The sequence below is a fragment of the Phyllostomus hastatus genome, unplaced genomic scaffold (genome assembly GCF_019186645.2).
Source record: "Phyllostomus hastatus isolate PE091 unplaced genomic scaffold, TTU_PhHast_1.1 phas_contig_1162, whole genome shotgun sequence".
NCBI classification, from domain to species: Eukaryota; Metazoa; Chordata; class Mammalia; order Chiroptera; family Phyllostomidae; genus Phyllostomus; species Phyllostomus hastatus.
In genome coordinates, this window is record NW_025333537.1 from 10,942,163 (window position 1) to 10,962,703 (window position 20,541).

Sequence of the window (20,541 nt, forward strand, 5' to 3'; positions counted from 1 at the left end):
TCATGAATAATCCTCTATTTATTAAAAACGGTCCTACGTGTTACAGCCGCGGCCCCGGAGAGACGGCGAGGCCGGCCGGGCAGCCCCTCCCCCACGCCTGCACCGAGCGCCGCGGCGGAGGTATCGGGCGAGCGGCGCTGCCCGGGGGCCCGCGGGATGCCGCAGGCCCCTGATTGGCGCGGCGGTACGTCGTCCTTCCCAGCTTCGCTTTCTTTCAACACCGTCGCAACACAGTAGAGTTCGAGTCCGGGAGCAGGACCGGGTGGAAACGGGGTACAGAGGCTGGCGGCCCCGCCCACGGCCCAGCAGGACAGGCGTCTGAGCCCTGCCTTTGCTCTGCGGCCCCCGCGGCAGCCAGCGGGGTGGGCAGTCACCAGCCCGGCCAGGGTGACTGCTGGTTCCACAGCGGAGCACCAGCCGTCCACAGTGGGTGGCGACCACCACCAGGCTGATTTCAGCACAGGTGGCACCCACAGACATGGCACCTCTAGACGGGAACCCGGAGAGGCAGGAAGAGCAGCCTAGTTTGTTGGCACCTTCTGTTCTGTGGGGCGAGCTCCTCCTGCGGGGGTCCCTGCGCCGCCCACCCGAGCCCCACGCCCGACTGGAGGCGAGGACGGTGGCGGAGGGGCTCCTGGTCCAGGGCGGAGGGCTGTTCCTCCCCTGCAGGGGCGACAAGTCCTTCCTGACCGCCCAGCCGGAGCTGCTGGGTGGCAGCAGCTGGTGATGCCCCCCCCCCAGCCTGGGGGCCTGCAGGGGGCGGTGGGCAGCCCCTCCCCGGCACCAGGTGAAGCTAAGGCACACACCCCGGGCCTGCGGGTCGCAGGTGGGACCACGCACTGCTCGTGAGACAGGAAATTGCCTTCACGCCATCTGCAGTTACAGCTGTTCAAAACATCATGTGTGTTTTTATAAAGTTTCCCTGAATGGTCTTGTGTCAAAAAAGTTTTCTTTCCCAATATAAAACAGGAAAATCACCCACATAGTAAAAATATTGGAGCACTTCTTCATAGAAACCCTGGGGCCGGCGGGGGCGGGCGGGACAGGGGGGGCCGGGGCAGCGGCTGTGCGAAGTCCGCCCCCCGCCCGCGGGCCGGCCCGGACGTGGCCGTGGGCCAAGCGCAAACCCTGTGTGTGGCTTTGAGGGGTCCCGGTCTGGGGGAGGGGCGGCCCCACAGACTCCGTGAGCACCTTCCGGGCCGTGACAGGCTGGGGCGGCGACCGTCTCGGAAAGAAAGCAGAAAGAGGGTACTGTGCCTCTGAGGGAAGCTTCGACGGGAGGCCACGACTCTGGGGGGGGCCCCAGGTTCACGAGTTCACCAACACAAGACTCAGACACCACGTGAGGGCTGCAGACTGGCTCGAGGTCGGGGCCGGCGGAGGCTGGGGCGCAAACCGGGGCCCCACAGCGCGGCCTCGCGGCCTCCCGAGCGCGGCCCGGCCCGCGGGCCGGCGGGAGCGGGGGAGGGTGGGCGTCTCGGGCCAGACGGGGCCCCTCACTGCAGGATGAAGCCCGGCTGGTGAGGCAGCCGAGGGGGGGGCCTCTGGGGGAGCGGTGGTGGGAACGGCGACACGAACTGTGCGGAGAATCCTTGCTGGGGCGGGAGGCCCACGCGGGGGGGCACGGGCGGGCACAGCGGTCCGGGGAGCGGGGGGGCCTGCGCCGAGCCCATGGCAGCGGTGAACGGCGTGGCCAAGCGTCCTGCGGGCACCGGGGGCGGGATGCGCCGTGGCAGCACAGAGGGGGCCCCGCCGGCCTCCGGGGCAGGGTAGGGCAGTGGGGCGGCGGGCGCGGGCTCGGGCGCCCTGGGCGGCAGCAGCAGCGCGGCCGGGGCCTGCGGCGGCCTCGGCCTCCTCAGCACCATCTCCTGGAGCTTCTCGATCTTCACCCTCCGCACGTGGGCCAGTCTCCGCTGGCTCTGGTAGACGTCGATGAAGGCGTCCAGGGCCAGCTCTCCATCCAGGAACTTCTCCGCCATGTTCTGGAAGCGGCAGGAGACACCCATTGGGTGACCGCGGCGGCCCAGCCCTTGGGGGGTAAAGCCCCCCCCACCCCCCGCCGCAGTGGGGAGACGGCACAGCCCCTCCCGACTCCGGGCCCCCCTCCCACGGGCCCCCCACCGCGCCCCGCTCCTGTCCTCTCCCCCGATGTGGGCGGCAGCCCGTCTGCCCCACCTGCCCCCTTCCCTGGGCCGCACCCGGCCACGCACCAGGTCAGCAGCACAGAAATGGCTCCTGCCCACCAGGCCGATCATTCAGACTGTGCCGCTCTGCGTGGCCACAGCCACACCCGTCACCCCCGCCCACCCCCCCCACACCCGACAGCTCAGCCAGGCCCAGGCCCTCGTGCTCAGCTGGCTGTGGCCCCCGCGCTGCCCGCCCACTACTCAGAGCAGACGGCGCTTCAGCCACGGGTGCCCACGGGACCCTGGCCGAGTCAGTGTGGCGTGCGCCCCCCCCACTCGAGGCCCAGGTGCTCTGCAGCTCCCCGAGACCCCGCTGGCCCCGCCCCAGCTCACAGGCCGAGCCGCCTGGCCCACCCCCCGGAGGGACCAGGGAGCCGGGGACGCCGGCCGCTTTACCTCGGTGTCCTCCTCGATCTTGGCCCCTTCCGCCTGCAGGAGTGCGAGCAGGGTCTCCAGGGATGCGCTGCTGGGCTGGCTGTCTGGAAAAAAGCAGGGGTGGCGTAAGGGGGGCACCGCCCGGCCCCCAAATAGCAGCACCTGACCCCCTCCTGCCACCCCTCCACAGAGAGTGCTGGCGCCTCAGGGCAACAGGACCGCCCCCCCCCTCCCCTGGCACTGGCAGCGACTCCCCAGGGCGGTGCCCCCTGAACAAGCACGCCCACCCAGTGTCAAAGGGCGGTCACTGAGCGTGTGATGGCGCCCCCGTCCCCAGGGCGCTGGAAACCCCCAGCACCAACTCCCACACAGCACCCACGTCCGAGCCGCAGGACCTGACCCGGCACGCCCCCGCCCCCGCCCCCGTCAGGATCTCTGGGCACATCCCACACCCCACCCAGGCGGCCCCATGCCCCAGGGTCCTGCTGCTCCCGGACCAGGGGCTCTGCTCACTGACACCGCCCCTCCCAGGCCGCGTGAGCCGCACCGCCACCGTGGAGGCCATGGTGTCCTGTCACCACGGTGCAGCCCACGGTCCGCAGAGGCCCCCCGGGCTGCCCCCACGTCCGGCTGCCCTCACGGACAAAGCCCAGCTGGCACCGCGGTGCGAATCTTTGGACAGACACCAACGCCCCGGTCCGTGGGGACGTGCGGGGGGGTCGTGGGGGGCGGAGTCGGAGTGTGCCCATCTCCTGTGCTGCCGCTCGGCTGCTCCGAGGTGGGTCTCACCAGCTCGCGTTTCCGCCGTCTGACCAGAGGCAGCATGGGGCCGCCCCCGACACCCTCGCTGGGCGGGTGGTTTTGAGCCCCGCACCCACGGTCTCCCTGCCACCTGCCCACAGCACGCAGGTGCTCCATCCTCACCGCCCCCCCCCGCCAGGGGCTGCGCACTGGGGCGTGAGAGTGAACCACGCCAGCCCAGGCGCCGGTCTCCTCCATCGCCCCCGGGGGGCCGCCTGCACGGGACGGAGGACTCAGAAAACGGCCTTTCTCGTGCCGCGAGCGGGAGGCGACCCCGGTCACGGCCCCGCGCGCAAACTGTTCTTTCGCGGCGGCGGTCCCGGCCCAGCCTGCTGCTTTCCCGTGCGAACACTGCTTTCCCGGCTGCAAAGGCCTGCGAACGTGGGCCTCCCCCAGCTCCTCCAGCCTCAAGGGGCCGCCCGAGGGTTACCTAGCTTGGCCTTCTTCAGCTGGTAGGCCTCGAAGAGCACCTGCAGCTCCTGGTACTTCTGGGTCAGCCGGGCCTTCCGCTCGTCCAGCTGGGGCTGGAACAGCAGGTTCCCCTCCGCCAGGCTGCGGTTGCTGGCCAGCGTCATCTCTTTGCTCAGCTGAACGTTCTGGGTCTGCAGGGGACACAAGGACAGTGAGACCCCTGTGCGCTAGGTCCCGGGCAGGTCCCCGGAGGTCCCCACCCCCCCAACCACCCATCTGCTCCCAGGAGACTGGGGCCCCAGGTGGGCGGCGCTCCGGTGGCTCCGGCCCCTCTGATTTCTAGCTTGGACACTCCTTCCAGTTCTTTTATTTTTTTTAAAGATTTTATTTTCAGAGAGGGAAAGGGAGGGAGAAAGAGAAGGAGAGAAACATCAGTGTGTGGTTGCCTCTCACGCGCTCCCCACTGGGGACCCAGCCGGCAACCCGGGCCTGTGTCCCGGCTGGGAATCAAACCAGGGACCTTCCAGTTCGCGGGCCGGCGCTCCGTCCACGGAGCCACACCAGCCGGAGCCGGCTTCCGGTCCTCGAGGAGCAAAGCCACTTCCCTTCCGGTGAGCTTGTCTTGTGACAAGCTCGCTTCGGTGGCTACGCTGGGGCCAGAATCCCTTACCACGCACGAGCAGACAGCTGCACGGATTCCGTGCCAGGTTTGTTCACAGCCCGTGTCTGCCGCCCGGGGGGGGGGGGCGTCGAAGCGTCCCTGGCCCCAGAGGGGGATCGGGTGGCATGACCTCAGTCAGGTTTCACGGTCCTCAGGCTCAGAGGTGAGCGAGGAGCCTGGGGCAGCGGAGGCGACCGGGGGACACAGCGAGCCTGCTCTGCCCCCTCCCCCAGCCGCCGGCCGCCGTCCACCCAGGGCCTGACCCGGAGCTGGGGCAGGGGCTTACCCGCCCCACAGGGGCTTCATTCTGCCCTCCCAGCAGCGAGGCTCGCCTGGGAGCCGGAGAGGCCCACCTGCCTGGCCCTCGAGAGAACGGCTCGGCGATTTCTCCCACTCAAACGCGCAACGGCCCCCGACCCCGAACCCCCACCCAGGGCGCCCGCCCCAGGGACGCAGAACGGCGTTCCCCCGGCCTCGCTCGCCATCGCCAGAGCCTGGAGCGGGGATGGGACGTGTCCTGGGCCGGCGAGTGCGGGGACAAAGTGTGCCCCCTCCACGCGGCCAAGGCCACGCAGCTGCGACATCGACACACGACACACGCAGCATCCCCCCCCCCCCCCCCCCCGTGAAGGCGGCCCGGCGGGGAGAGCCCGCCCCTGGGCCACAGGCCGCGCCCCCAGCCTGGAGGCGACAGGACACAGACGGGGCGGCCGGTGGCTGGGGGAGGGAAGGGGCTGCGAGGGCGCCACCTGAAGGGTGCTCCCAGTGACAGGACATCCTGCCGTCCCCCGTCCGAGTGTCTGTCTTCTGGCCGCGACTGGGGTCATTTTTCGGGGAACCGGGGGTGGGCACACAGGGACTCCCTCAGCGGCTTCTCACGGACCTACCGCCACCCCAGCGTCTGCGCTCTGAGCATGTGCCCCGCCCACCCGCCCGCCGGTCTCGTCTGAGGGACAGGCAGGGGCAGGCGGCCAAGGCCACCTCCAGGATGCGGGCCCCGGCGCCCGGGCCCCTGCTCTGACTCACATGAGCCTCGTCAGCGTGCAGAGTGCGTGCAGAGTGGCCGCCACCTCTGGGGGGCGGGGGGCTGAGCGGGGCGGGCGCTCCCGGCCTCAAGCGAGCGCAGAGCCAGCGTCAGTGGACTTGACCTCGTCTTGTCCTGACCTTTGAGGCCCGGCCCGGCCCCTGGGTAGGGAGCCCAGCTCTTCCCTCCATGGGCCTTGGGCTCCGGCTCCAGGCCCTGACCTCAGAGGCCCCCGTCCCGGTGCCCATTCCTTCCCTGCCGCCGATCGCCATCAGTGTGTGGCCGAGTGGCAGCCGCTCTGGGCGACACACAGCCCGACGCCCACCGCCCTCGGGCCCGCCACTCTGGTCCCCACGTCTGTGACAGGTGGGCACGGGGGGCCTGAGACGCCGTGATGCGGCCGCCGTGTCCCAGGAGCCACGGCGCGGAGCCGGCAGATGCATCTGGAACCGCGAACGGGGTCACCAGCCCTGGACGGTTCTCACGAACCTCCCTGACCAGAGAGTCTTTTCAGGAAATACCCTCCTGTGGTCAGGACCCGTCTGTATCAACGAGCTCAGTTTCGCTTCAGTTTCCCTGTCTGCCCACAGCCGGAGAAAAACGAGGCGCAGGCACGCCACCCTCCCAGCGGGCTGGGCGGCCCCTGGAGCCCCCAAAGGCAGCGGTGCGGCCTGGGACCGCGCGGCCTTCCCGCTGTCCTTCCCGCCCCCCCCCCCCGCCCCGCTCCCGTGCAGAGGTGCCTGACTCATTACGACGAGCGCGCACAGACTTACAGAAAAGTCGTCTTTTTAATCAAAACAGCCTGTTGGGCGCTAGCAGTGCCAGAGGGCTGAGGCCGTGGGGAAACATGCCGACCCTGTTTCAGGAGAGAAGACGGGCCTTTCACACCACGCGTGCAGGCGGCAGTGTGGGAGCCCGTCTCCCTGGGGACGCTCACCCAGGTCTCGCGGGGGACGCTCACCGAGGTCTCACAGGGCGCACGCCCCACCTCAGCGCACACGGCAGGTCTCACCCTCTCCCCGGGGCCGGGGGCGTGCGGCGGAGGATAAAGGGGCTCAGACGGAAGACAGGTGTAACCCCCCCGCCCCCCGCTCCAAGTGGCGCATGTGACGGTTACAGATGAGACACTTGGGGACGGCACAGGGACGCCTGCGGGGGGGGAGGGGGTCCCAGCCGGACACCGCGTGAGGCTCGGGCTGCAGCCGCCGCGGCCCCTGCAGCGCTCAGTAGGTGCAGCCTCCCCCGACACCCCGGCAGGCCGCCGGCCGCCTGTCCGAGCGGGACCCTTTCTACGGGAAGGGTGCCCAGAGCGGTGCCGCCCGCCCCCTGGACACTGCAGCGCCCCTGTCCCAGCAAACGACACCACTGAGTTGTCAGTGAATCCCAACGAACAAACGGAAACTCTCGACGGCGCGGTAAACGCTGTAACACTCAGGACCCAGTGCATCCTGGGAACCCGGGCCGTGAGCACAGGGAGGCCCCCGGCCCCCCACGGAGCTGCCCACGACCTGGCCCCGGTGACGAGGGGCTGGGCATCCCCGAGGCACAGCCTCACTGAGGCGGAACTCGCGAGCCATACGGTCGCGCCCTGGCCGGGCAGCTCAGTCGGTTGGAGCGTCGTCCTGGCAGGCCAAGGTTGCAGGTTCGATCCCCGGTCAGGGCACATGCTGTAAGAATTCACCAATGAATGCATAAATACGTGGAACGAGAAATCGATGTTTCTCTCTCACACCCATAAAAATAACATTTAAAAGCTGGGGCGGGGAGCAGGGTGTTGAGGCCTCGTGCATGCCATCTCGGGGACGGCAGGCCATGGAGACAGGGAAGTGACCCGGAGGCAAGGGACAGAGGCCCACAGGCAGCCAGAAGCCGCCGTGTCAGCGGGGTGTCGCCTCCCGGGGGCGACGGGGTGCCTGCAGCGGGCCGAGTGGGGCCCCGAAAAGCCGTGTCCACAGTCACAGCCTGAAACCTGGGCAGGTGACCTGGTCCAGAAACAGGGTCTGCGCAGACGGGGTCGGTCAAGGGCCTGGAGGTCCGGAGATCCTCCCGGACTGCCCGATGGGCCCGAGTCGGTCACAGGTGTCCTCATCAGCGACGCCCAGGGGAGGGCAGAGACGCAGGGGCCGCGTGGAGACAGAGGCCGAGGTGCTGCGGCCGCAAGGCAAGGAGGCTGGGGCCCGGAGTCTGCTGGGGGCGGGAGCCCGCTCCCCACGGAGCCCCCCACCAGGTGCGGGGCCGTTTGCTGCGGCAGCCCCGGGGGCCGTGGCCACCCTGCCCTTGTCCCTGGGCTGACCGGCTGCCCTGGGCCACCCGGCCCCCCGCCTGCTGCTGCTAGCTGGGGCCGGAGACCCGGCTCTTGGGACACCCTCCCCACGGGGTGGCTGAAGGTGGCCCCGCGACCCTGCCCACCCCTGCGGTCAGCCCGCGCTCAGGAGGCCGAGTTAGTGCTCGGGCAGCCGCCAGCAACGGCCAGCCAAGCTGTGGGGCTGTCACTGGGAGCGGATTTTTACTTTTCGTGGGTGTCAGCCAGTTGCAGCCACTCGTTTTCCCGACCCTCGAGTTGTCCACGCCAGAGAGGACCCCGGCCTGGTGTGTAGGGGGCGGCCCCCCCGGACTGGCGGGCCCCAGCCCGGCCCTTCTCGAGAAACGCCGGCCCCTCCGACGCCCCGCTCTCCCCTCGACGGGGCAGAGGGGAGTTTCCTGCGATTCGGGGACGCGGACGCAGAACGAAACGAGCCCCGGGCTCACGGGGCTCTTCCCTCTCTCTGCGCTTGGGGCTCGGCGGTCACTGCGTTTAATAAAACCGCCTCGTTACTGTTGCAGTAAAACCAACCGGCCAGGTCTGCGAGCAGACACAGCTGCCTCTGGGCGGCGAGGCGGCAGCTGCCTCGTGGGGGCAGGAATGCCCAGCACCCGGTCATGGTCACGGTCACCGTCACCGGCGGGGGCGGTCGCTGTGTTCCGTGAAAGGCACAGGGCTGGGGGGTGGGGTGCCCCGGCCGCGTGAGGCCAGCGCGGGGAGGCCGGCGCACAGCTGCCACAGCCATTTAAAAACCCGCCCCGCGCCTCCCCTCCCCTCCCCTCCCCCCCTCCGAGCGGGCCGCCGCGTGGAAGACAGACAAGGTTTGGAAACCCTGCTTCTCGTAGCAGCAGCCGCTTCCGGCCGGACCGTCGCCCAGCGCGGCCGTTTGTCGGCAGGAGCGTAGGCTCTCTCCCTCTTCGCCGCCACCTTCTAACCGCGGTTCACAGGGAACGCTCCGGAACGTGCCGGGGTGGCCCCCCCGCAGGCGCAAAGAGAAGACGCCTGGACGGACGGACGGACGGGGCCTGGGTCCGTCTCCAAGACCGCGTCTCCCCGCAGTTCTGCTCCCACGTCCACAGGGCCCCGTGCGTCAGGACCCGGGAACTCGTCCCGCAGGGAAACTCACGCTCGCACGGCCAGAGTGGCTCAGCTCCTGCCCCGCGAGAGGACGCGCTACTTCGATCGTGGAACCTTTAAAAGTCTGTGGCTGAGGAAAGGGGTTGATCAAAGCAGAAGCAGCGACTCCGCCGACATGTCGCAACCACAGACCCCGCCTGATGAACACCTGACGCAGGGAGTCAGACATCCTGAGTAAAAGAAGTGGCTAGACCCTCGAGACTCAATCCTTTCCAGGAAAAGGAAGTGCTGATATTTTAACAGATTTATGTCCCACAATGTTCACTGCAATATCATTTATGAAAGCAAAAAAAAAAAAAGCAGCGGAATACCCAACACTAAGGGAACGGTCACGCACGTCACATAGGCACCTGGCGAGGCACCGCGTGAGCGTGGGAGCCAGCGTGACAGAGCCAGCGCCGAGTGCACGGGAAAACACGCGGGCAGCGCACGCACGGGGCGACCCCGGGGGGAAACGGGACGAGGCGTGTGACGTGTCTGTTCACGGTCTGCCTCTGGGTGGTGGTCCTGCACGTGGTCTTGAAATGTTTTTCCATAATAAACACGTACAAGAAGTTACTTTTAAAGGTTTGACCAGCCGGGGCCAGGAGGAGAACGTACCGCGTACAGCCCTGCCTTCTCCAACAGAGGAAGCAGGGCAGCCGTGGGTGACCAGACCGTCGCTACGAAGACCCTGTAACCGCTGCGGCAGTCCGGCACCCACGGGTGCTGGAGGCGGGTGGGCCCGTGTATCCCCCAAAGAGGTGCTTGCCGACTGGAGCGTGCCCCACGGGACCCGGTCCTGGGGGTCCCCGGGTAACCGCGCCCCCCGGGGAGCTCCCCCGCACACCCTGGCAGCGCGAGCCACACCACGCACGGCAAAACGAAGGCCCCTCGCGTCACCGCTGGTTCCCAGACCCACCTCGCACGGACCTGCTAACGTGACCACCGCTCACGCCCACGGAGCCGGGGCCCCGGGGGGAGCACCGCCCTCAGCAGCCCAGCCGCTCACCGCGGCCACGCGCCGCGCCAACAGCTCGCAGACGTCCTTATTTCATCTGCGTGACGACTCAAACCAGGAATGGTATATTACTCCCGTTTTATTTTTTTAAATCTTTATTTATTGATTTTAGAGACGGCTGGGGGTGGGGGAGAGAAACATCGATCTGTTCTCCCACTCATCCAAGTGTTCACTGGCCGATTCTTGTATGTATGTGCCCGGACCGGGGATCGAACCCACAACCCCGGTGTGTCAGGACGACGCTCTAACCCACTGAGCTGCTCGGCCAGGGCCTGCAGCGCTCCCATTTTAAGATGAAGAAACTGGCATTTCAGAAGGTTCGGCTGCATCTGGTTCCCCAGCAACCCCGTCCTACCCTGACCACGAGGCTCACGAGGTGGCCTTTCCGTTTTTGTGCAGCTTTTTTTCTTTTTTAAAGATTTTACTTATTTTTAGACAGAGGGTAAGTGAGCGAGAAAAAAAGGACAGGAACATCAGTGTGTGGTTGCCTCTCACACGCCCCCTCCTGGGGACCTGGCCCGCAACCCAGGCCTGTGCCCTGACTGGGAATTGAACCTGCGACCTTCTGGTTCACGGGACTGTGCTCACTCCACTGAGCCACACCAGCCAGGGCTGTGCAGCCTTTTATAACTTTTACCTCCCCCTTTCCTAGCGTTTATTTCTTGGTGCTGTTATTGGCTCTACAGCACAGGGGCCAACACAAGGCTTGTGGACCCTCCCCTTGTTCTATCCGGCCTGGCACCGAGCTCTCGCTTGCACAGCCCTGAAACTACGTTCGGCCCTTTGAAGGCGACCACGAGGCCGATGTGGCCCCTGGTGGAAATGAGTTTGACGCCCCTGCTCTACTAGTTCCTCCCCACAGCCTTTAAAACTCTGCATGGACAGGTAAGCCGTACGACCGAGTGTTAACTGAACGGCAGGCAAAGCGAGACCGGCTGCGTGCCAGGCCCAGCGTGAGCCGTCCGAGGCGGCGACCGGGCCACCTGCAGGTCTTCTTATCCATCGTTTCGGCCCGGCAACCGACCCGCCGGCCGCCTGGTCTCAGCCCCTGCTCCTCCTCCCGCTGGCTGCCCGAGCCACCTGTGTAAACCGCATCCCTGGCTCAGGGTCCTCCAGGGACCCCCCGACTGGCCCCCCAAGCCCAGGCTGCTGCTGGAGGCACGAGGCCACCTACCTGGTCCCTGACTGCCTCTCCGGCCTGTCCCTCCGCCATGCCATGCCCTGCCCCGGCCCCCGAGGCCAGGCCTGGAACAGGCCGGAGTGCCCACTCCCCTGGCCGCCCACCCTCCCCACCTGGGAGACCGCCCTCTGAATCCCAGCTCCTGACTCATCTCCTCCGGGAAGCAAGCCCTGCGGTCTCCCTGCCCACCAGGGTGTGCCCGCCTCCCCGAGTCACTCAGACACCGTCCTGGGTCCCCGCACCATCCCACGGGGTGGAAACGAGGTGGCTGAGCGGCTTCACACCCCACATCCCCAGGGTGACGCCTGCAGGCCGAGTGGGCGAGGCGGTGCCCCCGGCAGGCCCCTGCTCGTCACGACACGGACCACGCGAGCATCCGCTCTTCACACCGAATCGCCGGCGCGGGAACGAGCGCTCCCCACAGGTTCTGCGAGACGCGCGTCCCAGAGCCGCCCCTGGCGGACGGGCGGACGGGCTGCGGCGGGACCCGGCCAGGGCCAGGCTGCCCCCACCGCCCACGGCCCCTCTTGCCGACGAAGACGCCCCAGAGAGCCCCCTGTCTTCATACCCTCGGGGGGACGGCTCTCCGGGGAGACGGCGACGGGACCCGGCACACCCGCAGAGCCGAGGGAGGGGAGGGACCGACCGCCACGTCACACGTGGGGGCAGCGTCTGGCACACGGCCCTCACACACAGCCCCACGCGCCTGCCATCACCCCCGGGGCCCCCTCCTGCTCCCCACGCGGCCAGAAACGCCGCGCCGGCAGCGAGCTCTCAGCCCGAGCGCCCCGCGGGGCTGCACGGCCGGCCGGCCGAGGGGCGAGCGGCCCAGGCTGCCCCGGGTCCCCCTCTGCACGGTCACACCCAGTATGGTCGCTGACGCGGGCTGTCCCCCTGTGGGTGTGAGGTCAGTGCACTCGTTTCCCCGCCTCGCAGGCCCCCCTCCCCCCCCACCCATCATTATGCTCAGTGACCTCCCCCCGGACTGCAGCGATCACGTGGAGGCGGCTGGCCCCCAAATTCGGGGCCGTCGGCTCCGAGCCGCACTTCCAACCGCCTGCCGGACTGCACCGCGTAACTGCCCGGGCGTCCCTCACGGTCGGGCCGGTCCGGTCTCGGTGGCCCCTCTCCCGCCCCCCGGCCCCCCTCGCACTCACTTCCGCTGGAAGCCCAGCTATGTGCGCGCCCTCGGCGGCACTCTCGGGGCACATCCGGCGGGCCAGGCCACGTGCCGGGCGCGAGGGCAGAGATAAGCGTGTCCCGGGCCGGGCGGGGCCCAGGGAGGTAGGGGACTCGCACAATGTGGACCCGGTGCCGTGGAGGAGTCGCGCAAAGAGGCTCAGGGGTCGTGCGTCAGCAGTGACAGAGGAGGTGGGGCGAGCCCCGGGAGGCCCAGCCACCGGGGCCCCCCGCGGCGGGCGGTGGGGGCAGCCCCACAAGGACACCGAGACGGGAGCGCACAGCTGGCCCGAATCTCCTCTCCGGACCTGAGTTCACGTCCTCCGTCCTCCTCACCCGCACGTCCATCCCGCCCTCAGCCCGGCCTGCTGGACCCTCCCACGCCTGTCCAGCCCACGCCGCTGCCCGGCTCGCCGCCCCCCCCCGAAGCGCACCTCTGCTCCACAGTCACGGGAGCTCACGGCCCCCACACGCACGGCCACCGGCCCTCCCACGGCCTGGCACTGCGCTCCGGCCGGCCTCGCTTCCTGTCCGGGCCCTGCTCGTGAGCACACCTGATCGGGCGAAGGGGCAGTGCTCGCGAGCCGTAACACCTGTCCCCCGCTCTCCTGTCCTGTGCCCGCGCCAACACTGTCCCCTCCCCCGGACCCTCTGTTCCCGACGTCGGTCACCGTCGCACCCAGGGAAAGAAACGCCCAGTCCTGGGGGCGCAGGGGCCGCGAGAACCGCCCACCGGCCCGGCTCGGCGGCGGGGAGCGCCTGTTCCCGGCTGGGCCACCGGCACCGGGATCCAGCCCCGGCCTCTCCCTCCGCACCTTCCCCACCGGGCCCGGCGCTCGCTCTCCGCGCCAACTCTCCCGTGGCGGCCGTCTGTCTGTCCGTGTGGCCCGCCCCTCCCCAGCGACAGCAGGGGGTTGTGCCCTGTCCGCTCTCCATATCCTCCGACGCCGGGCAGAGCCAGGTCCCCGGGGCGGGCACGAAACCCCCCTGGAAGGGCGGCAGAGACTCCGTGCCTTTCCGTCCCGGCGACGCCGGCGGACAGCAGGGGCCAGCCAAGTGCCCGTCCGCCCACTGCCGCAGGACCACGAAGCATCTCGTGGGCCTGATCTCACTGGATCCACGGGACGACCCCCTGACGTCGGTCCCCGCCCACTGTCCCCTTCACTGTCAGCAAGGACGCTGCCGCTGGCAAGACCAAGCGGCCACATGGCCAGTGCCAGGCGTCAGTTCCATCCCCCGCCACCCACACGGCCACCCACACGGCACTCGTCATGAGTGCGAGGGAAGGAGAGAGCAACGGCGTCAAGGACCGAATCTCTGCAATCTCTCCCCGGCCAGTCCAGCCCAGCGGCTCTGAAAGCTCTCCCTGAGGGAAGGGCGCTGGCGCCCCCCCCCAGGGCTTCCCTGCGCCACGCCGGGGCCCGTCTCCTCCTGAGACCCCATGTGGCCTCTTGAGAACCCCAGGAGGCCAGCGGGGCTGCTGCCCCTTCACGGTGAAGGAACTGAAGTGCTGAGTTTAAAGAACTGAAATGAGATTACACAACACTGGTGCTGCCTCCTTTAAAAAAAGAGAAAGTCAGCCTGTCTGGGTGGCTCAGTCGGCTGAAGCGTGGCCTTGTACGCCCAAAGGGTCGCGGGTTCGATCCCCGGTCGGGGTGATTACGGAAACCAACCCATTTGTGTTTCTCTCTCACGTTGATGTCTCCCCCCTCTTTGCCTCTCTCTCCCTCCAAAATCAATAAATACATCCTCAGGTGAGGATTGAAAAAAATCAAATAAAAATCAAATTCCAGAGAACACCCCGGCACAGTAATTTTTCACTCGCGTTAAAGTCAGGGGTCCGCAGAGGAGAAGGCCGAAACACAACAGCTGGAGCCTCACGACAGGAGCAGGGACCAACGCCGGCCGTGCAAGCGTGCACGCAGAGTGTGACTCTCGGTTCCTGCACGCCGGCCACCCCGTGCCCCACCCCCTCGAGCGCAGCAAGGCCCATCAGGCCCAAAGAGCCACCTGGCAGCTGCACGGCCCCCCCTCCCCAGCTCCCCGGAACACGCCTGCGGGAGGGAGCAGCTCTTCCCCGACCAGACGCTCTATTTTCCACGGCACAGTCTGCGTTTCAGGCCCTCGGTGCCCTGGCACGGGGCGTTCCCACTCGCCGTGGGAACAGAGGTCCTGCATTTGAATCCTCAGCACCAACCAATCAGCATCTCCCCAAAAGCACAGAGGGAGAAGTGACCGGAGAAGTGACCCATGTAGCTGCCCAACCCCCAAAGCGACAGTTCCTTTTAAGGGAGCGCCCTGCAAGTCCACCGGGGTTCACGTGGACCGAGAGAGAGACCGGCGCATTCCGCCGGCATGCAAAAATAACTTTAAATAAAAATAAAAATGTGCGCATGTGAACCTCCAGCCCACGGCAGCAGGGAAAACCACCGTGAGACCACGGAGACACGCTGCAGAACGGGCGGAAGGAAGGGACAGGGAGGGCACAGACGCGGGCCGGGCCCAGGGGCGCGGCGGCCACGGCCCCGCCGAGACCTCGACGCCCCGAGCGGCTCCCGGGCGCGCACACGGCAATTAGCACAGTGCCCGCCGCATGTAAACCTGACCATGGACGCCTGCGAAACCCGGCCACACTTGCCAGTCGCCACAAAATAGCCCCTCGGGCCTGGAGGAGCCCTGCTCTGCAATTTGAAACACAGCCGTCTGCCCGTTAAAAAGGAAAGCCTTTGATTCAGGTTAAGAGGCTCCGTGCTGTGAAAGGCCCGTTCCCTGCCCCGTCTCCTCGGAGACCGACGGGGACACGGGAGCATTAGGACCACAGGCGGGGAAAATGCTCCTCAGGCCCACGGCGAGTAAAAACGCACTTGGACTTCTGGCAACGCGACCTTGTTGGCTTGTCCGGATGTCTGCTGGGGTGTGAGCGGCGGCCGGCGCCCTTTCTGGAAAGGCAGGACCGCGCTGCCCAACACCACGGATGACGCATGGGAAGGACTCGGCCGCCACCCACCCCTCAGCCCCGGGGAACAAAGCCCACCCATCATCCTCTGACCGCCGCCTCGGGAGAGGCTGAGTGCCCCCACCCCACCAACAATCACAGCGCTGGGACGCGGCCAAGGCCGGTGGGAGGGACGGCGGGACTCCACAGCCCGCTCTTTCCCACCACCGCGTGGACGCCCCGTGCGGTCCAGAGTGTGTCCGGTTCACAGAGTGCTGTCTCCTCCTGCCTCGCAGCCGCCCCCCAAAGAAGCCAGCGCAGTGACATCGGCCGCTGAGCCAAATGACGGTGGCCGGCCATGCCAGTTACCCGTGGTACCCCCGCCCGCCCGCTCACTCACTGCGCAGGACCAGGGCGACAGGACCTGCCGAGTGTGGCCGCGGCTGGGGGAGCCGCCTGGCCAAGGCGTTCGCCCTGGTCTTTGCCTTGTTTCCTGGTTTCACGTAACAGCCCTACGCCCGGGTGAACAGGCTGAGGCCGAGCTACGCACGTGAACTATGCCATGCGGGCCCGTCCGGCGGAGTTCAGCCAGCCCCCGGTATTTGCACGGGACACTCTGGTATGAAGGTCACCTTTACTTAAAAAAAACACACACACACACACAAACCCCAAACCACAATAAATAGAAACCCTGCTAGATGGATTTGCCTTCCCCTTTAAATAGCCCCCTCCAGCTTCACAGGGGAAGGAACCAGGGAGGCCCCCGGCAGCCGGTCCGCAGAGCCGCCCGACCCCACAGCCTTCCTTCCCCTCGAGCGCGGGCAGCTTACTTCTACGAACGTCCCGCCCACAACAGAGCCGCAGCGGCCGAGTCTCCCTGGAGAGAACACACCTAGCGGGTCGTTACTACGCCAGCGACGTGCCTGCCGGCAATCAACAGACGGTCTCCTGGCAACTGCCGGGCCGAGAAAAACTAAGCAAAGGTTTTCTTTCTGCGGAGACGTGAAACTCTCCTTCAGCCGAGAAAGATGGATTTTGTCACTTATTATTTCTCTGAGACGGAAAGCGCCACATGGAGACCGTAACGGGGTAAACTGCGCCCCAGAGCCACGCTCTGTGTGCCAAGCTACAAGCCAGCGAACACAAGGGGTTTATTAACGGAAAGACTGATACCATCTTACTACAGTGGCCTCTCTGTGGCCCCGGACAATGATCTGTTGAGGGTTTTCCAGGGATTTTGAATGTGCAACCTCCAGACAAGCCCCTCCGAAGGGGGCTGGCTCGGGGCGGAACAATCCCTCTTCGGAAAGAAAGCCAAAAGTCCCCCCCCCTTCCCCGATCGGCCCCCCACACCACCCCCCGGCCACGGGCTTCTGGGTGAGAGGCTGGCTCAGCCCCGCAGGCAGGCGTGGGAAGTCTCCGACTTCAGAGACAAAGGAGGGGGAATGGTGGGTGGGCCGGAGAGCGGGGATCCGCCTGGGTCCACCTGCTCCGCCAAGTCCCCGACCCGGCCCACAGGGCCGGCTGTTCAGAGAAAGAGTTCAAAAGGCTGGGAGGCGGGGAGGCGGAAGCAGAGGGCCAAGCCAGTCACCGGGAGAGCAACCCCGTGGGAAGGGAGGGAGCCGGCTGCCATGGGGGGGGGGAGGGGGGGGCTGTCAGCTCCAGGAAATCTCCTGGGTGGCGGGTGCAGTTAAGACACCTTAAGGCAAAGCCACCCTCTGCCAGCACTGCCCGGCATTCCCTTCTTTACCGGAGCGGACGGCAGCTCTTTCGGAGAAAGGGGTCCTGCCACCCGCCTGAAGCCCACCCACACCCCTGGGAGAACTCTGTTAGGGCCATTTGCAAATTCAGCCAACCCCAGGGGGCGCCTCTGATCGCGGGGACCGCAGACCTAGGCAGACCCCTCCCGCGTCGCGCTGGCTGGGTCTGAACGAGGCCTCCCCACCTCCGACACCCCCCGCCCGACCCCAAAGCCCATCTCACAACCGCACGCCAGGCTCGGCTAGGGACACTCGGCCCCCCAGCCACCCCGGCACCGCCACAGTGCTCTCCTGAAGTTCATGCCCAGCTAGTTCACCCGCCCCTCAAATCCTCGTCTCAGAGTCCAGTAACCGCCCCAGTCTCCATGTATCCCTCCACCTTCCCCTGAAGCCGCCCCCCCAAATCTCTGCTCAGACTCAGCCCTCGGCGCCCGCAGTCCGGTCTGCCACCCCTAATCCTCGACCACAGTCCCCCGCGTCCCCCAAGCCCCGTCTCGGGGCGCTCTTCCCCGCTCGGCCCGCGTCCGGGTCCCCCAGCCCCGGCGCCCCCGCGGCCCCCCGCACGCCCGGCGCGGCCCGCCGGCTCACCTCCTCCATCTTCTGCACCATCTCCGCCAGCTGCCCCTCGTCCTCCAGCAGGTCGTTGAGCTGCACCAGCGACAGCCCCGCGAACCGGGCTTCGCCCCCGGCGCCCGCCATCCCCGCGTCTCGGGCGCCGCCGCCGCCGCCGCCGCTGCTCCAGCCGCCAGGCTCCGCCGACCGGAAGGGCCGCCCTCAAAGCCCGCCCCCGGCGGGGGGGCGGACACGTGACGCCAGCTCTGGGGCGTGACGTCATCGTCGGGCGGGCAGGGGCGGAGCCGGCCCTCCACCTGGAGGGACGGGAGCGTCTCTGAGGTGTGTCTGCGAAGGTTGAGGGCTTCTAAGGGAAGGGAAAGGGGCCGTGGAACCAGCTTCTGACATAGCGAGAGGTAGTGATGATGTCACTGCCCCCAGGGCGTGCGCCATGACGTCATAAGAGCCTTTTCCTCAAGGAGAAGATACTCAAAGATCCAGAGAAAGGGGCGGAAGGAAGGCAGTTACCACCGCAGCCCGTCCAAGCCCAGCAGGGCCCACGGGAGCCCGCAGAGGGGACCTCACGGCTTCCCGGGATCCTGGGGCCGCCAAGGCTTTCGCTCAACAAGTGTTTATGGGGACGACCTACGTGTGGGCTGGGCTTGGGTTCCAGGGGGTCTCCGGGCCACCCAGTAAATACACTGCGACACGTAATCACAAAAAGAAACTCATAATGTTTTAAGTAAGTGTATGATTTTGTGTTGGGCCGCATTCATGGCCACCCTGGGCCGCATGCAGCCCGCGGGCCACGGGTTGGACGCCCCTGGGTTGCACCGACCCCCATCGGAGAGAAAGGGCGCCTTCTCTGGGGAGCTCACAGTCCCACCGGGAAGCAAACAAGTTAAAAGGCTGCACTCTGGGAGAGGCCAAAGAAGGAACTGAATGCCGAAATAAGAGGACAGGAAGGAAGCCCCGACCTGGCTCAGTGGGTTGAGTGTCATCTCTCAAAGGCTGAAAGGTCGCAGGTTTGATTCCCGGGCAAGGCACATGCCAGGGTTGCAGCCAGTCCCCGTTGGGGACATGTGAGGGGCAACCTATCGACGTTTCTCTCTGACCTCAAAGATTCTCTCCCTCCCGTCCCTGCTCTCTAAAAATAAATAAGTAAATAAAGCCCTGGCTGGCGTAGCTCAGTGGATTGAGCGCGGGCTGCGAACCAAAGTGTTGCAGGTTCGATTCCCAGTCAGGGCACATGCCTGGGTTGCAGGCCATGACCCCCAGCAACTGCACATTGATGTCTCTCTCTATCTCTCTTTCTCCCCCTTCCCTCTCTAAAAGTAAATAAATAAAATCTTTAAAAAAAAAAGAAACCCAAGTCTCAGTTCCACTGCTGCAGCCCCCAAATGTTACATGGAAAGAAACTGAGCCCCCAGGGAGAGGAAGTTTGTTCTTGTTTGTTTGTTTGTTTGTTTGTTTCCAAAACCAAGCAGTCGGCAGGTCCGGCACCCAGGTTGGCGTCCACCATGCTGGCATCGTGCTATGCAGAGCTGGTCGCATAACTCAGCCCTGAACACAGTGCAGGCATTCAGGGGCCGCTCATTGGCCGACTGGGGCGCTTTGTGTGTGAGGGTGGTGCTTCTGCATCGCTGTCTGCGGGACACAAGGTCTGAATGGTCCGTCCATACGTTGGACGGGACCCCCGTCCTCTCTCCTCCTAGCTTCTCGTGACTAAGGGCACGCGTTTGTCGAAAAAGGAGGAAACTTAGACGAGACATGTTGTGTTATCTGCAAGTAAAGGCTTTCATGGCATTCAATAGTTTCCTTCCTTTGAACTTGTTATAATTGATCCAAAAAGGTGGCTTTGAGGCCTGGCCAGATGGCTCAGTTGGTTTGAGTGTTATCATGAGACACCAAGGTCGCAGCTTTGATCCCCAGTCAGGGCACCTGCCAAAATCAATCCACTGGATGTATAAGTGGAACAACAAACTGATGTTTCTCTCTCTCTCTCTAAAAGTCAAATTTAAAAAAAAAAAAAAGGTGGCTTTGAAGAGGAAAGGCCACAAAAAAGAGGAAGGGGGAGTATACAGTCAAATTTATGGTCAAAAATACTAGCTCAGTTACTTTTTTTTTTCTTTTCTCTCCAGGAAAAAGATGGACCTGCCCATTTGCAAATAGTAGCTGTATTTCCAGAAAATTCTCACCTAGGAGCCTGAGGATGTCCAGAAATTCCTCACAACCCCCACAGAAGGTGAGGCTGAGGTTAGGGGTCGGAGCACCCCGGAAGGGAGAGGGGCCAGGTGGCCTAGCTGAGAACGGCAGCCACCAGGGATGAGCCGGCCCCTGCACGGCACACCTGGGCGCAGACGCCAGCGAGGCCCCGCGAGGCTCAGCCCCGCCCAGTTCTTTTATGATTCTTCTGCTCAAACCTGCTTTCCGCCGCCGCCGACCTGTTTGAGTGGCACACCACTTCCTTAGTCAAACAGGGCCAACCGCAGAAAAAAATCCTGCTTCCTGCTGCCCCCAAACTTCTCGTTGCTCTTACAAGTGGTTGAAAATAGAAAAGAAACAGAAAATCCTTGAATTAGTGTCAGACGCATCCGTTTAACGCGTAGGTGGACGTGCACATTTCCCCCCTTTTTTCTGGCCGACCGACACTGTGTTTGAGTGTCTCTGCACACCTGCCCCCTCCCCGCGGCCGGGGACATTTGGGGGCTCACTGGGGTTTTGCCCCAGCGAATCGAGTACGCTGTATGTATGCGCCAGCGCCTCTCTCTCAGTGGAGGCTTTGTCACCCCAGCAGGGAGCCTCCGGTTACACAACCCCAGGAACTATTTGGAAAGCACCCTTCAAAAAGGACATAACCTTCACGCAGTGGAGCCTTCAAATCTGCTAGCCTTGAGATTGGCATTCTTTCTTTCTGCTGCAAGGGAGTAGGGTTATTCATAAATGTTTTCACTCTGAGGAGCCGGGAGGCAACGTGGTGACCCGATGACGAGGTGTCAGTGACACAGGCCGCGCCTTGCGGGTGAGCAGCGGAGGGC

At 65.7% G+C, this 20,541-nt stretch overlaps 1 protein-coding gene across 2 annotated transcripts; it reads right to left on the reverse strand.

Moving 5' to 3' along the window:
• On the reverse strand, positions 1-17,801 carry VPS37B (VPS37B subunit of ESCRT-I). 2 transcript variants are annotated; one of them, XM_045842911.1, is made up of 4 exons: positions 17,540-17,801; positions 3,793-3,964; positions 2,583-2,661; positions 1-1,982 (listed from the first exon to the last, which is right to left on the reverse strand). In XM_045842911.1, the coding sequence occupies exons 1-4, from the start codon at positions 17,784-17,786 to the stop codon at positions 1,497-1,499; spliced, it is 984 nt and encodes a 327-aa protein (XP_045698867.1). In that variant the 5' UTR covers positions 17,787-17,801; the 3' UTR covers positions 1-1,496. The 2 variants fall into 2 exon arrangements, with proteins under 2 accessions (XP_045698867.1, XP_045698876.1); XM_045842920.1 differs by having other exon boundaries at positions 2,583-2,665; positions 17,540-17,722.
• Between the last annotated feature and the right edge of the window lie 2,740 nt (positions 17,802-20,541).

Bases quoted from the DNA above. Each gene is read 5' to 3' on its own strand.
- VPS37B (XM_045842911.1), bottom strand. From the start codon at position 17,786: ATGACGTCACGCCCCAGAGCTGGCGTCACGTGTCCGCCCCCCCGCCGG. The intron at 3,965-17,539 runs GTGAGCCGGCGG...TGTCCCCTGCAG, and splicing joins TGGTGCAGAAGATGGAGGAG to ACCCAGAACGTTCAGCTGAG. The intron at 1,983-2,582 runs GTAAAGCGGCCG...TGCCGCTTCCAG, and splicing joins AGATCGAGGAGGACACCGAG to AACATGGCGGAGAAGTTCCT.